The sequence below is a fragment of the Raphanus sativus genome, chromosome 7, assembly GCF_000801105.2.
Source record: "Raphanus sativus cultivar WK10039 chromosome 7, ASM80110v3, whole genome shotgun sequence".
Classification (NCBI taxonomy): domain Eukaryota; kingdom Viridiplantae; phylum Streptophyta; class Magnoliopsida; order Brassicales; family Brassicaceae; genus Raphanus; species Raphanus sativus.
This window is the reverse complement of record NC_079517.1, coordinates 19440567-19457418: the sequence shown is the minus strand read 5'-3', so window position 1 is coordinate 19457418 and position 16852 is coordinate 19440567. Positions and strand designations below refer to the sequence as shown.

General features: G+C 33.2%; 2 protein-coding genes across 5 annotated transcripts; both read right to left on the bottom strand.

The window, feature by feature from the left end:
• Positions 1 to 3424: 3424 nt before the first annotated feature.
• On the bottom strand, positions 3425 to 5409 carry LOC108818477 (ubiquitin-conjugating enzyme E2 4-like). The gene is made up of 6 exons (XM_018591461.2): positions 5042 to 5409; positions 4884 to 4963; positions 4627 to 4741; positions 4498 to 4550; positions 4268 to 4396; positions 3425 to 3760 (listed from the first exon to the last, which is right to left on the bottom strand). The coding sequence occupies exons 1-6, from the start codon at positions 5083 to 5085 to the stop codon at positions 3627 to 3629; spliced, it is 555 nt and encodes a 184-aa protein (XP_018446963.1). The 5' UTR covers positions 5086 to 5409; the 3' UTR covers positions 3425 to 3626.
• A 6604-nt stretch (positions 5410 to 12013) lies between these two features.
• Positions 12014 to 13751, bottom strand: LOC108818476 (probable E3 ubiquitin-protein ligase RHB1A). 4 transcript variants are annotated; one of them, XM_056990803.1, is made up of 6 exons: positions 13636 to 13751; positions 13037 to 13159; positions 12764 to 12944; positions 12539 to 12694; positions 12342 to 12451; positions 12014 to 12258 (listed from the first exon to the last, which is right to left on the bottom strand). In XM_056990803.1, the coding sequence occupies exons 2-6, from the start codon at positions 13100 to 13102 to the stop codon at positions 12229 to 12231; spliced, it is 543 nt and encodes a 180-aa protein (XP_056846783.1). In that variant the 5' UTR covers positions 13103 to 13159; positions 13636 to 13751; the 3' UTR covers positions 12014 to 12228. The 4 variants fall into 4 exon arrangements, with proteins under 4 accessions (XP_056846783.1, XP_018446959.1, XP_018446960.1 ...); XM_018591457.2 differs by having other exon boundaries at positions 12539 to 12944; XM_018591458.2 differs by having other exon boundaries at positions 12539 to 12944; positions 13623 to 13681.
• Between the last annotated feature and the right edge of the window lie 3101 nt (positions 13752 to 16852).

Sequence of the window (16852 nt, the reverse complement as noted above, 5' to 3'; positions counted from 1 at the left end):
AATGCAAAATAAATAATAGTCTTAAGTAAAAAGATTTGTATAACGCGGACTTTAACCTAGTATGTGTTAAATTGCACTGATGTAGATATTCGAATTAGAGGTGTCAAATGGGCGGGTCGTCCAATGGTCGCTCGTGTCCATATACAAATGGGTTTAATATGGACAAACCCATTTCTATATTGTTTTTTTCTGGTCAAAATTCAGAAGACCGTTAAGAAAGTGGGTTTTATGGGTTTTGAGCTTTATGGATGTGGACTGTCCAATGGTCACAAAATTTATGGTTTCTAAAATTTAATTTTTTTTGCTAAAATCGTAAAATCAATTTTTCGCTAAAACTTTAATATCAAGTTTTCCGGTCATAATCGGAAAATCAAGTTTTCCCGTCAGAATCGCAAATCGAGTTTTTTCGTCAAAACCGTAAAATCGAGTTTCCCGTCTGAACCGGAAAATCGAGTTTTTCCGTTGAAACTGGAAAGTCGAGTTTTCCCGCCAAAACTATAAAATCGAGTTTTTTTCCCGCCAAAACTGGAAAACTGAGGTTTTCGCCAAAGCCATAAAATCAAGTTTTCCCGCCAAAATCGCAAAATCTGATTTTCCCGCAAAAATTGGAAAATCGAGTTTCCCTCCCAAAACCGCAAAATCAAATTTTCCGCCAAAAACGCAAAATCGGGTTGTCCCGGCAAAACCGTAAAATTAGGGTTTTCCGCCAAAATTGCAAAATCGGTGTTTTCCACCAAAACCGCAAAATCGGGGTTTTCCGCCAAAACCGCAAAATCGGGGGTTTCCGCCAAAACCGCAAAATCAGGTATTCTCGCCAAAACGCGAAATCGGGTTTTCCGCCAAAATTGCAAAATCGGGTTTTTCCACCAAAACTGCAAAAATCGGATTTTCCCGTCAAAACTGCAAAATCGGGGTTTCCCGTCAAAATTGCAAAATCGGGTTTTCCCCTCAAAATTGCAAAATCGGGTTTTCCCGTCAAAACTGAGATTATTGTACTTATGAATTTATCGATAAGTTTTAATTTTATGAATTTATCGATAAATTTTAATTTTATGAATTTGTATAAATTTAAATTTAAAATTTTTTATATGATCATTATGGGCTGCCATTTAAATTTTTTTTTTATATGATCATTATGGCAGGCCATGAAAATATGGGTATTAGTGGGTATGGTCTTTAGTAGACATGGTTCCTAATGAACATGACATTATTTGTTCACAAATGATAAATGGACAAATGGTTATGGGCTAATGGACATGGATTCACCCAATTTATAGCTCTAATTCGAATTATGATTGATAGTTTGAAATTGTGTTTGGATTTTGATTAGGTATCTTTGAGTTCTAATCTGGCAATCCTACCTTTGATTTCTTTTTGAGAGTAAAATATCATCAAAAGAGAGAAAATGTTGAAACTCTTTATATAGTAAGCTCTAATCTTTGGAAAGGTCAAAGGTCAAGATAAGATTATTGAACCAATAAACAGTCTAAACTGGTATCTATACTATTAAAATAGAAACATTCTGAAAAAATCTAGTTATGAAAAGTCATTGAATCTATTCACTAGAATTTATTTAGACTCAATATTTAATTTCTAATCATAGCATATCCTAAATAATATACAATTAGTTATAAATGTAACAAATCGTTTAGGCCCACTAACCTACACATTAGGAAAGTTCAGTTAATTACAATAGAGAAAACCACTAAAATAACCTCCAACTTTCGAAAAAAAAAACCAAAAAAAACTCAAACTTGAATTTGAGCAATTTAAATCATCAACTTCTTAACTTTGGGCAATTTAATCTCACATTTATGTTGACTAGGTCGTTTTAAACTACTCCAAAGTCAACAGTTAATTATCATTAACCTCCGTTAACTTAAACTACAACGTTTAACTTAATACATGACAAAAAAACTTCACGAGCCCTATTTACCTTTTTGCTAAACTTGTAAATACTGAGCCGTAATTACTGAGACCCCAATCATCGTTCTTTCTCTTGGTGACTACGAAGCTTGAACAACAAGGATGGCTAAGACTAAGCGTTTTGGTCGTGTTTATCACACTGCTCAATCAGGTGATATTCAACTGGGAGATGGGGAAGAGGGTGTTTTTGAAGGTGTAAGACAAAATAGTAGAGAATATGCTGGAATTGAAGAGCAGAATAATGATTCTTGTTATTTTCTCATATTAAAGTGTTCCTTTTTAATATTGTTGACTTATAAGTACTCTGCTTACGTTAAAGGCATCTGAGACTCGTACTAAATCAAGAGCAGTGACAGGATTTTTGAACAATTGAACATGTACTTTTCTCCTAAGCTTGCATTATGCCTTCCGGTGGTAGACTATTCAGTGTTATTAGTCCATGGGAATCAAGTCTCAAAACCATAACTAACAGCATAACATATTTATTAATAAGATCAATTTCATGATACTTTATACAAAAATAACAATTTAAATACAGTCCAATACAAATATATTTAAAGAAATTATTTTATCACCCAACGTTAAAATTCTTATGTAGTAACATTATGCACTATTTTTATACTCAATAATGGATCTATAATATTTAGAATTTAATTATCAAAATGAACTAAGTTTATATCATATACCGTGCCATCTTACAAATATAGTTTTAAATGCTTACAAAATCAAATTTGATAAAGAAGAGCAACCAATATGTTTAAAACTAAATTACGTATCACGTTAAATTAATTTTATAAAAAATCTTTATGATAAAAATTTGTTATCTAAGATATATGTACATTTTTAATAACAATACATATCTACACTATTAAATTAGCCAAAAATCTATCATATACATCTTACGTCTTACTAACTTAACAAATATGACTTATAAAATTCACATAAAATATAATAAAAAAAAAGGAAAGTATGGGCATTTGAGTCCTCAAATCGGGCAAGGATCTGTTCCTTGCTGGTCCAGATCTTTTAGATCCTAGATATTTGAATCTAAGTAAGAATTAAAAAAGTTTAATTTAGATTTAGAACGATTATTTCTGATTAAAAGTCGGTTGGGGTATATAATTCACACATGTTAAATACCTGTATTTTTGGGTATATAATAGGTTTGGATTAGTTCAAGTATTTAAAACCCAAAAAAAGACTAGAAATATCTGAAAACCCAAAATATATAAAACACGAAAAAACTCAAAAACAAAATAAAACCCAAAAAAATCCAAATATCAAAATTTTACTTGAAATCAGACTGAGAAACCGAAAATACCCTAAATTTTATCCTAATACTTCAAATATATTTTTAAAATTTTGATATTTTACCTAAAATCCAAATCAAAACCCAAAAAAGAAATAACTCAAACGCGAAACTTAAAAAAAATATCTTTAAATCGGGAAACTATTTATAATTTAAAAAAAAAATCTGCGCTTTTGAAGCGCGGATCAATATCTAGTGATCTGTTTATTTGAAATCGGGAAGATTTGAGAATCCGGTTCGGTCTAATAATGTACACAAACGTCCGGACCGGTAAATCTAAACAGGTGGAACAAACATAAAAGGGAGAAACAGCAGATTTCACAGTTCGGTTAACTTATAAGCATACATAAAATTGATGATCAAACATCATATAGCTCTACCAAATCTTGGTTTAAGGATCTGGTTGGCCTGCAATTGCATCATCATCTTCATCCTCACCGGAACCATATTCCTCTTCACTTAATTCTTCATCGCTAGACTCATCTTCTGAACCTTCCCCTGCTTTTGCATACTTCTCACAGTATTCTGAAACATTAAACCAAAACATCACACAACCAAAATGACCACCCACCCATCAAACTTCCTTCAATTTTTGCGTTGACTAAGCCTGCCTATGGTTAAGTCTTTACCATCATATGTTATCACCTCTTCAGTTAATAACTAGAACATAACGATCCTAAACTTTAATATGACCAGAAACAATATCTTCATCATGAGATTTCTAACGAGCAAATAAAAGACGGATTTACATAGTGCAAATTATCACATAAGCTGCGAGAGTTACTAAATTTCAGTTCACATAAACTAAGCAAAAGCTTCCATTAGAATAAAGAAACACAAATGATTCTAGAGTAGCATTTAGCTTAAAGAATGGTAAATCTCAAACAAGTTCAAGATATTTATGAAAGTAATCTTAAATACTTGACCTCACATCAAATAAAAGAAAAAAAAATCATCCAAGAAAATAACAGTTTTGTTTTAGAATTTAGACTTGATCTCCTAACAACAGTAGAAGAATATGGTTGGATTTACCTTTAACTCGTAGTTCATAAGTAGGACGGTCACGCATCATCAAAGCAGCAGCTTCCCCATTCAAAGGATCAGATGGGTTTGGATACAAAAGAAGCTGAGGAAGAAATGTCTCAAACACATTCACAAGGTCTAAAGGAAAACAACAAAACCAAAACATTTTAAAAAAAAAGTTAAGTAAAAAACAAATCTTCAAAACAACAATAATTGGAACTTTTAAAATTGGCACTGACCAAACATAGGACTCCAAGTCTGGTTGATCACATCTAAACAAACAGAACCGGACCTGCAATAACAAAAAAAAAGAGACTCTCAAGATGAGGAGGCAGTGTCCAATAATAATGGAAAAGAATGAAACTGACAGTTCATCAACGTTAGGATGATAAATCTTGGTGATGAAACCAACGGAAGGAGATTTGTAAGGATAAGCATCTGGTAGCTCAACCCTTATCTTCCACACTCCTCCTTCATACAGACCTATCAACATCAACACCAGATCAGAGCAACAAAAATCATGGACGTATTAAAAACCCCATCATCAATAATAATCAGCAGAAGCACCAGTGATTGATTAAAAGATCATTCAAAGATACAGAAAAAAAAGGTGATGAAATCTTACTGTCTTTGGGACCGTTGAATTCAACAAAGAACTCCTGCATGCCATCGTTGATCGTCTCCACTTTATAATCGCTCATCATCCTTCCAACAATATCAACATCAAATCAAAACTAACTCTTTTTTTTTTAATATATATATAAGAAGAAGAAGTGAAAGTACAGCTTCATCATATCCATTTCTCTGCGTTTGCTCGGCGAAGACATCTCTTTTTCTCTTATTCTGGGTGTCTTTCTTCTTCTTCCGGATTCGAGTGGAGATGATGAAAAAATTAAGAGAGAAAACTGAACTTTTTTGTATACTTTTTTTTTCACGAACGCCGATGATAAAGTGAAGCGAAGACCCTACCCTTCCTTTATATAAGATCCGTAGATCGAACCCTTCTCTCTCAGTTAAAAATGTTGTGATTCAGTTTCAGTCCATAGTTTTTAGCTTTCTCCCAAAGTAAAAGTACAAGATTTCATTCATTAATGTTTCAGCTCAATATTAATCAAAACTTTACATATTCAATAAATAGTATTCATGACACAATCTAACCATAGATGACACAATCTAACCATAGGACACGTACGTGTAGGACAAAATATGTTAACTACTAATTTAATTGATTTGGTTATTTCTTTTTTTTTTAATATTAAGAGAGCATCATCGCATTAAACAAATTCAAACAATCAAATTATGCATGTTTACGGAATCTAAACAAGATAACATTTTTTAAGAAAACACATACACACTATTATACATTTTATCCTATTATTACATCTCACATAAGAATTAAAAAAAAAAGCAAATAAACACGAATCTAAACCCAATCTGTTATAAACCATTGGATGGACGGACATAACCGAACCGTACCGGACAGTACCAGGCGGACGTACCGGACAGACAATACCGAACCGGACCAGACGCATGAGGAAGAAAGGAAGACTTAGACTTTACCATATTTATGTTTTGTATTAGGATAATACTATTTCCATGTATTTCCTAGGAAATAGGATCTTTCCATTTATCTATTCCTGGTAACATGTATATATATATAGATGCCTATTGGCACATCAATAATAAGGAGAAATACAAGTTTTACAACACGTTATCAGCACGAGAGCTTTGAGAAAACTCTGAGTGAATTTTGAAACCCTTTTTCCCATCAACCACCATAAACCCTAGAAATCAGACGAAAATTCAAAACACCGTATCTCCTCAACCCGACGGATCCAGACGACGAGCCACCTATCCAATTCAAGATCTCGACGAGACGAATCCAACGCCGTCAACCTCATCGCAATCCGATACCGGACGCGTTCTCACGAGCTATTACAAGAAGCGCCGTCAACTTGATTCAAAACCCTAATTCGGACGCAACTTCAAATCGACGTATCTCTCAAACCATAAGGATTTAGCCGACGTTCCATATATCAAATTGAAGCTCTCGACGAGAAGAATCCAGCGCCGCAAACCTCGTCTCAATCCGACATCAGACGCGTTCTCCACCTCCGTTTCAATCCGCGTTGACAATTTCCTTTTTACTAAAGGAAACCCTAGCTGTCTTTCCATTCTCATCCGACCAGCACACATACTGACCATCCGACGAATTGATCAGCACCCGATAAGCCACCAGACGATCCGAAAGTTCATCCAACAGCCGGTAGAGGTTCCGGACGATCCGATCAGCCCGTTCCTTGCTCGCGATAGACGTTCAAGCCGTTCGCGGTTTTCTCTCCTCTCTCTAGGTGGTCCAGTTTCAGATTCTCTCCAATCTAAAGGTAAATAAAATCTGAAACACCCTTTGGATCGGAACCATATCAAAACAAATTTGGTTGTTTGTTAAAGGATTGAACATTAAAATTTGATGAACCTAAAAACCTAGGACAATTGAATCCTTAAATAAATTTGAGGAATTATGATTTGGTTTAGTTCTCCCGTTAAGTTGCTAGATCAAACGGTCATTAGGTTGTTAGAAGCACAAATATTCCTTATTCAATAAGAGATTGATTAAATCAATTAAAACCAAAACACTAAGTGTTCTTGGATCTCGAAAACCTTATGATCTGAATGATCAATCGGAGCCAATAGAAATCGATCACCCCTTAAACCCATCTTGGTCGATTTCATAAACTATAAATTCTATAAACTGAAATCTGAATTATTTTCTTGATTGCTTGATTGATTGATTTGTTGAAATTTTCTTTATTCTAAAATAGAAAATTTCATTTTCTGAAAAAAATAGAAAGTTTTCTTTTCTGAAAAAATAGAAAGTTTCCTTTTATAAAAAATTTCCTTTTCTGAAAAGTTTTCAGCTTATGTTAAATTGCATATTCCATACTGAATCTGAAATAGGAATATTGCTAGAATGCTCACCATTGATCATTGATTGCTTAAATGGATATTTCATGTTGATTGATTAAATAATTGTTAGAAATTTTTGTTTTGGTTGGTGTGAACCATTGATATATTGAGTGATAAAATTTCTAAAAGTATTTTCATGTTTGATTGATTATTTGAATGCATGAATTGATTGATTGATTGATATGATTCAGATGTCAACCTTGGATTATGATACCCTAGAAATTTCTGGAGAAAATTATCTAGGATGGGCAATGAATATCTCATATATACTATGGACATAGGGTCTTGGGAAATGTATCATCAAGGATGATCATGGAACCAAGAACGAAATGGCATTAACAGTAATGAGCCATCATCTCATTGAGGAACTGAGAAATCAGTACCGAGATATAGAGAGCCCCCGATGCCTCTGGACAGAATTAATGTCCAGATACACTAAGGTGTTATTACCAAAGATAAGGCATGAGTGGATGAGCCTCAGATTCCGGGACTATGGGTCCGTGGAAGAATATAATTATACCCTGTCCGAAATAGCTCATAACCTGATATTATGTGGTGAAAAGTTAACAGATGAGGAATTACTTGAAAAGACATTCTCTACAGCAGATCCAAGAGATCTATTTTTACATCATAGAGAGAAATGTTTCACCACATACAATGATCTGTTTTCATACTTATTACAAAGAGAGTGGATGAATCAAATAAAGAATGAGATGAGTGGTTATGAAGCAGATTGTGATGAAAGAGATAATAAATCCGAGGAAGCCACATCCAAAGTGACAGTTGGAGTGACCGGCTTGACCATAGGCTAAAAGGCCATTTGACATCCTGAAATTTTGCTTTGTTTGTTTGTTTTACTTTAAATCTTATTATGTTATATGATTTGGTGTTTTTATGAAAACCTTTATTGAATGATTTTTATTTATCTTAGAATTACAAAGCATAAAAATATCCACGAAAAATAAAAATAAAATTCTCCCAATAAATCTTGTTCTAGAAGGATAGTTAGACCACAGCCAAGGCATTGCCTGAAGGGCATTATATACACCCAATTTCGTGGCCCATTGAGTACTAACAATAAATGGTTTCCATATATAAACAATGGGCAAAAGAGAACAAAAGGTTCCTACAGATTATGAAAGAAAAATCGCCTAAGGCCTTATAAGAAAGTGGTCAAGACTATACCTATATACTCTACTGATTAATACTATGCTAAGATCAGTATGATGAGAGGCAAAAGAGCCATGGTAACCAGTTGGTTAACCATACGAAATTACACTTAATGGCATGACCGGACTAGCCATCCGGATCGATCCAAACTTGATGCAAATAATTGAAAGGCACAAAAGAGTTATCCCATAGAATCTCACGTTGTGAAACATGTACACAAGGGAAGCTCATGAGGCTTAACTGTCCCAAGTATCATGAAATGGCATAATGGTTTATAGCATGTTCATGAGGGGGAGAATACACACCCGTGTGGTACATGACCATAGTATAAAAACATGAACATGATCCGTGGGACATGGTCTATGACCATGGTAAATTAATACAAAGACAAGCCACGTCCATCATGATAAACCATCCGGTCGAGACCGGGATGGATGGACAGGACGTGGACGCGGTCAACAAAGTTCATACGACCGTACCACGGACGATGAAACCGACCGGGTCGAGAACAGAACCATGGACAATCATTTGGCTGATTTCTTATAATACAAAGGCCACGACCTAATGCTTGGGAACACACTGATATACATGTGTAAAGACAATATGCATCAGGCCATATAAGTGAGCATAGATATTCCCATCTCAGATTGAATACGGGTCACGACCAGACATATGAAATCTTAAAGAGATTTAACCACCACATTCATATGTGATTTCTAAGATAGAAACTGAGATAAGAATTGGGAATATATGTTGGATAGGAGTATGACTTTCTCCCACGAATTTATATGAAACCTTGAGCCAAATATGGGTGATAAAATTAAATGGCCAGGTTCACGGATTGCATGAGTAATCCGACTGTCCAACATCAAAAGTGAGAAAGCTATAAGCTGGATAAAGAGTAAGAGATTGGTATTAACCATCATTGTCTTGGCAAGATCCTCGGACTAGAAATATAATCTAAGACGTCCAAAGAATGTGATCAAATAATGCAAAAGCTAGCAGAACTAGATGCCAGACACATTGACCCGAAAGAAAAGAAAAGAATGACTAAATGTCATACCAGCTTATGCACCACGAAATTTGATGTCCTAAGAGACACAATCAAGTTGCTACAGAGTCTATACAAGATAGACCAAAGTGTTCCATAAGATAAAGGAACCTCGGATAGAAAGAAATGAAAAGGTGCACAGAATGATATAAATCCGAGTTCAAAAGGGAACCAGTCCGGACATGGAGATAAGGCTGGCCAGCTAACCATCTAAGGTACCAGACCATGTAGTTTGGGACGCCAAACTGCAAGGAAATAAAGGTCCTAGATAATGAAATCTCAGATCGATTTGGACATGTCTGGAACACAATGGAACCATACATAAGAGTGTTAACACCACTGATGTATTTACATATAAGAGATCTCATAAAAGAAAGTAGCACTTGAGTATAAGATATAATGCGAGGATCATAAACCCACGAGAGTACTCACAAAGAATAAAATGGACGTGGGGTTTAAAGTAAAGAAAGATGGACGTATTGGCCATAAAACGCCATCAAGTGATAAAACCAGTGAATGGGTCATGTGAGGAAAGTTAACCGTGAGATAAGGACATGGTCACGTGGTCTAAGACGTGCATGTGCCTATTTACAGCATTTGAACACAGCTGATTACACAAGGTTACTCACAGAGACCGAAAAACAGTTTATAAGGAGATATACTCCTATGTGGTGGATGCTACTACTCAGATTTGAAATTGACAAAGGTCTGGTCATAAGTAAGAGATAAAAACGTAGTAAGCAAGCATATGGATCACTGGATCAAATATTATAAAGGTACCACAAAGATGAGAAAAGAAATTCTCAATGAACATCATTGTTCCTAAGCTGTTCATGGACTGAATCATTAAGCAGCTGTATAAGTAAATGATCTGTCTAAGAACAATCCAATTCAGTCCATACATACTTATAAGAAGTACAAAATCCCTTGTGTTTGGAACCAGCCTAAAGAGAGGTTGATACAGTTTATTTCTAGATCTCAAAAGATCAGCTATCATGTAGCAGTCCATAGGCACGCCTAGCAAAGGTCCATACAAATTAAGGACATGGGACTGCATATACAGATATAGCCGTATGAGAGAAGTACCAATCACCATGTGATTGGTCGTGGTCTATCACCCAATGGTCTACGGCAAAGGCTTGATAGCAACACACCAACAACATCTTAGACATCCATCAAAGGTTGTGTGTGTGTATAAACAAGATTGATTCTTAAAACTATGTATATAAGGACTGCAATAACTCATAGCAGAGACCATAGTCGTGGGTATGTGTATGAGATCAGCACGCCCTAAGTAAGATATAAGATGGTCACAGCAAAAAGCGAAGAGAACCATTATGGTTCACGCCAAAGACCATACCAAATCAAAGACTATGTCCGGCTTCTTTCCAGCCGAATCATCCATGAGAGATGACTAATTTTGTTAACCCAAAACGTGGTTTGACTTTTGAGGTATCAACTATCAGTATGGATAGTACATATGGCAAGAAAGATTGATTGCCAAGAATAAGGTCCGATGAGTGTACTTGGTTATAGAACCAAAGTCTAATGAGTATGTAAAACTCATTGTAGTAATGATCACTGATCAAGTCATGATCTAAGACACTCATGAGAAAATTATGGATGTGTATAGACAAGGTCTATGACACAATATGGATCGACCAGTTCAGTACATTTTTCGATAGTACTTAAGAGAAATATCTCACTGTCCATAAACGACCAGGTCATACTATAGGACGATCCATAAACACTTATGGATGAGATCCGACCAAGTAAAGTGGTTAGTAGTCTAAGAGACATACGTTTTTGGTCAAGGACCATAATGGTCGACCATATTATAAGTTGGACGACATAAGGCACAGTACGTCCAAGTGTTCTTCTGCGAAATTCTAAGAGAAAGAAACACAAACACTCCAAGCTCACTGAATCAATATTTACAAGTCCTTACACGGACATCTTCAGTGATGCATTCATCAGGGGGAGTAGTGTGTGTTGTACTCTTTTTCCTTCACCAAGGTTTTGTCCCATTGGGTTTTCCTGGTAAGGTTTTAATGAGGCAACATGAAGCACACTATGAACTCTGAAACGGTTATGGTGTCCAAGGGGGAGTGTTATAAACCATTGGATGGACGGACATAACCGAACCGTACCGGACAGTACCGGGCGGACGTACCGGACAGACAATACCGAACCGGACCAGACGCATGAGGAAGAAAGGAAGACTTAGACTTTACCATATTTATGTTTTGTATTAGGATAATACTATTTCCATGTATTTCCTAGGAAATAGGATCTTTCCATTTATCTATTCCTGGTAACATGTATATATATATAGATGCCTATTGGCACATCAATAATAAGGAGAAATACAAGTTTTACAACACAATCCATAATAAACTCAATTTCAGAGCTTGATTACTTTTTTCTTAAACCCAAGAACAAAAAAAAACCCAAAATTGAAACCACGGCTTATAAAAGAACCTATGAGAAAACAAGAACAAAATCCACGATACGAGAGCTTCGTTTTGTTGTTGTTGTTATTCACAGAAGCGGATCTTAAAGCATAATTAACCCCTAAATTCTTATCTTAATAGTCTTTTTTCTTTTTGTAGTCGACTTCAAATGTCTCTGTACAAGCATCTATGTATATGAACACTGATTTGATTTGTAATATGCGACTTGTGAATCAAGAACGTTACTCTAGTGTATTCTCTTACCATCTTTCCTTTTAAGCTTCTTCTCCTTTTCTCCGTTTTCTTTCTGCTGTGGCACTTGCAGGTTGCTAGTCAAGGGGAGAGTCAAACACCATTTCCTGCAAAACAAACGGATCCACATTAAGACACTTCCCGGGAAGTAAAACGAGTATGTCGGGGGGCAGACAGCACCAAAACATACCTTGTTGCAAACGGGGCAGGTTTCACTTCTCTCAATCCATTCTAGAATGCATGCCAGGTGAAAATGGTGCTCACATTTGGCTACAAGTTTCGGGTTCTCCATATCATATTCTGAATCAATAAAACAAGACAAGATATATATATAAGGCTACGTTAATATCTTTGAGATGTACACAAAGTCAGAAAAAAAAAAACTACCTTCCAAACAAATGGGACAATCCTCCTCTTCCTCCACTGGTACAAAGACATCTTTTGATAGCTTCTTGGGGTCTATATCTTCAATCTCTGTCTGTAGTTTGCTTTCTGTTTCTTTACAAGGGCATGTAGTTGGAACCCCGAGAGTGATACCATCGACTGTTCCATGAGCTAAGACTGTATTAGCGGTTTCCACTGAAACCTCTCTAATATCAAAACAAGCAGTACCTTCAGCGTTTCCTGGGGTCTGAGGAACACCGATGGCCACATCGAAAGGAGTAGGCAGTGGTGGTGGTATATAAGCATCGGGGGATGAAGTCTCTAAATTTGTGTCGACCACAACAACAACACCAGAGGAGATTGTATGAGCGGAAGATAAAGGAACTCGCTCTTCTGTTGCTCTCGGATACTGCAGAGACAAAGACCAAAAAAAAAAAACTTGTTATTTAGCAAAACCATTCTATCTTGGGGAAGTAGGAAGAAGCATATGATGAGACTAACGTAATAGTAGGGAGGAGCATTATGAAGATCAGCTCTTCGTGAAGAACAACAGCAGCAACCTCCCATTTTTATTCTTTCTTTATCACAACTGTATAACCCGAAGACTCTTCATCTATGCTTAACCTACAAGCAGTGTGAAGAGACAGGAGACAAAATTACATCCTGACGAATATATTCTATCAACTTGCAAAAAGACTGAAACAAGTTCAAGCAAGCTATAATCCAACATCAGTCTCAGCTCTCACTACTACACAGGTCTTATCAGATTTATCAACACTAAGTACATTAACATCTTCAAGCAGAGCAAGCTATAATCCAACATCAAAAGCAACCAGCAATTCAGCTCAACCAGAAACCGTAAAACCCTAAACCACAACCTTATCAAAATCATCAGAGAATCTAAGCATAAGTAAAAAAGAGAAAAAAAAAACGGATCTAAACAGTCAAAAAAACCTCAAACAAACGAACGAACGAACGATCAGAAGATCAAATAGCAAACAAGAACCCCGATGATCATCTTCTCGGAGAGATTGGAATCAGGAAGTGGAATTGAAAAATCTCGAAATCAAAATAGAGGAATTTTAACTTTTTCCGCACACCTCTTCTCGACAGAAAACCTTTTTCGTCCCCCCTCTGCTTCTACGCTACAGTTGTTTATTTTTTATTTTTTATTTTTTTTTGATAAAAAACTTTCTATTTTACAGTTGTTTATTGTTCGCTCCAACCAAATGACTTTTTTTTTGGTAAAATGACTTCCTTTCGAAATTACATCTCTCTTTAAAATATTAATTGCCCCCACTTAATAAATTAATAGGCAATTCTTTAAGTTTTTCTCTCGAAAAAATTTACCAAAATGTTTTATCAAAGAGTGCCATTGAGAATTATAAGGTAATGAATCATAAAAGGTAAAAAAAAGGATTATATGTTTCAAATTCCAACTTTCTTTTTGAAGTTTCTTTTATTTTCTTTTTAAAATTCAAAAATAATTTTTGAAACTATTTAAAAAAATATTATTTTTAAACTTTTAATATTTATTTTTTATTTTTAAAAATCTTAAACTCTACCCTAAATCTCACCTCTTGACTCTAAACCTTAAAAACTAAATTAGTTAACCTTTGAAGGATAAGTGTATATTTACCTTTTTAATAAAATATTTTGGTCATTCTGATTATTAGAGATTATATTTGTTACAAAAACTTTTTTATAGCTTTCTAAAGATATTTCTCTCAAAAAACTCAGCACAGTTTTTCTTTTCTTTTTTTGGGAGAGAAAACCCTAGTCGTCAAGAGAAAAAAAGAGAGATTTTTTATAGTTTCAATCCGATGATCGGAGACTTCTCCAGCTCCGATATCGGCTTCTTTAATTCGATTTACTTTTCTTTCTTTGATCTGTTTTGTTTCCAATCAATGTTTTATTGCTAATTTATTTCAATCTGACAAGGTTTTTTAATTGTTTTTTGTATGATTCTTCCAATTGGTTTGAAAAGACAAAATTTTCGGTTCAGTTAAACTTTTTAGAAAAGGTAATTGACAGATCTACTATGGATGGTGGCGACGGATCTTACCGGCTTCAATATTTGATGGTTCTTCATTCGATAGTAATGGAGTTCTTATTGCAAACTATGGTTACTTCGAAAGGCATCCTGGAATTCTATGGAACGGAGATTGACTCTGCTAATAGAGCAAAATAGAAAGTTGTTTTATCTTGTTGGCTCCTACTGGAATAATAAACAGAGAATGACGACCATTTTCAACTTACTCTGAAGTGTGATGCTTTTGGATTAATATGAAGATTATCTCTTTTGAGATTCATCTATTCCAAAAGCAAATATGAAGCTTTTATATGAAAAATCTTTAGTCATCCATACGCAAAGTAGATGTGTTAGTCTATTTTGAATTCCTACTGGTGTATCTATTTTCTATGTTGTTTTGTTAGTTCTCGTAAGAACTCTTTGCTTTGAAAGTTTAATAATACAATCAAGCAACAAAAAAAAGATATTTCTCTAAATTAATTTAACATATAGTTTTTTGTCAACTAACCAAATGCTTTATCTTATGAACAGATGTACAAATAAACATATTTCATTCAAATATACTCCATTCGATCTTATAATATGAATTTTATAGATTTTATATGCATGTTAAAAATATAACTATAATTAATTTATTATTTATTTATACTATACGTTTTTAATAACTAGCAATCAATAGTATTTACCTATTTCAAATATTTTTAAATAATACTTTTATAAAATTTACAATTTATTTATATCAGTTAATAAAATAAATTCAAATCCACTACATGGAAACAAGATCAAATTTTGTAATCAGAAAAGCCAAAGTCAATGCAAGTTTCTATCAAAAGGATCTAGATACATAAACGTTTGTATCTTGACGAAAATTCATAATTTCATATAGAAGATTTGTTTCTTTTTTTTCTTAATTTTGTGTGCTATTATGAATTTATATAGCCAAAAATTGATAGTAAAACACACAATTTGAATCAGAGAAATATCAAACACATAGAAAGAAATAATTGATTGAATATTCTATACATGAATAAGGCTATTCTTCGGAAATCATTGTCAAATTCACTTTTTATATCGTGCTTTCTCAATATATAGCGTATGTATTTGTTTATGTAATAACTAGATATGAGCCCGTTGCGTTGCAACGGTTTTGTTTGATGTTATAATTTAATAGAAAACCGAAACTAATATTTTTTTATAGTTTTATGATTGATTTGCATATGTTGTGTGAGATTTATTTTATAACTAAAAAAATAATTTTCATACATAAGTTCAAGTTAAAATTTGTATTTTATAATAATGGTAAATAGATAAATTGTTATCAACTTTCTATTTGGATTAGAAAAAACATTATACCTAAATTTTTGAATTGAACCAAATCCAAAATAAAAAATTGAATAAAAAATAAGAAAAATTGAAAGTCGAATAACACCAATCAAGTAAATAATAACATTATGTATTTTCTTATGTACTAATCTAATGTTTTATTAAATAAGTTTTTAAATTTTACAATAAAAAAATAAAAGTAATATTAAATACTCCTTTACATTTTTGATTAGGATATTAGAAATAGAAAATTACTGTTATATAACCTTATACTATTAACTTCTCTTTAGAATTTTAGAAATAAATAAATTGCTATAAAATAATTATTTCTAGTTACTAATAAATAATTTTAAAATTACTCTTTTTACAATTTCTATCAATAATAAATTTTACACTTCTTTTTAAAAATTAATAATTTTTAGTATCATGTTCATCATCAAATTCTCTATTAAAATTTTTATCAAATAAGCTTTTACAGTTCTCTTTTGGTTAGGACTTAAAAAAATGATACAAATCTCTTTTGTTTAGGATTTTGTTTTAAGAAAAAAGGAAAACAACTATCAAATATTCATTTACAGTGTTTTAGGGTTTTAGAAAAAGAAATTAATATTACATAATAATTTACAATTATTTTGTCTAGATTTAGAAAAATAAAAATTACTATGAAATAATTATTTCAAGTTAATATTAACTATTTTGCCATTTTTAAAAGTTGCCATTTTAAAAATTTGTTTTTTCAATATCACTAATATTTGAAGTTATTTTTGGTTTATAAATTTTTTAACACAAAATTATTAAAAATGAAAGTTAGTTAGTTATGATAAAATAAAAATTAATTTTTCATTTTTATTTTATTTATAATTTTAGAAAATGAAAATTAATTATTATATAATTATTTTTTAAAGATTTTTAAACACATAAGTTGGTTTTTATAAAAAATTATGTTTGGTTAATTATATATT

Bases quoted from the DNA above. Each gene is read 5' to 3' on its own strand.
- LOC108818477 (XM_018591461.2), bottom strand. From the start codon at position 5,085: ATGTCTTCGCCGAGCAAACGCAGAGAAATGGATATGATGAAGCT. The intron at 4,742-4,883 runs GTAAGATTTCAT...TGATGTTGATAG, and splicing joins ATTCAACGGTCCCAAAGACA to GTCTGTATGAAGGAGGAGTG. The intron at 4,397-4,497 runs GTCAGTGCCAAT...GTTTTCCTTTAG, and splicing joins GACTTGGAGTCCTATGTTTG to ACCTTGTGAATGTGTTTGAG.
- LOC108818476 (XM_018591457.2), bottom strand. From the start codon at position 13,102: ATGGGAGGTTGCTGCTGTTGTTCTTCACGAAGAGCTGATCTTCATAAT. The intron at 12,945-13,036 runs GTTAGTCTCATC...TTGTCTCTGCAG, and splicing joins ATGCTCCTCCCTACTATTAC to TATCCGAGAGCAACAGAAGA. The intron at 12,452-12,538 runs GTAGTTTTTTTT...TTATTGATTCAG, and splicing joins TTGTCCCATTTGTTTGGAAG to AATATGATATGGAGAACCCG.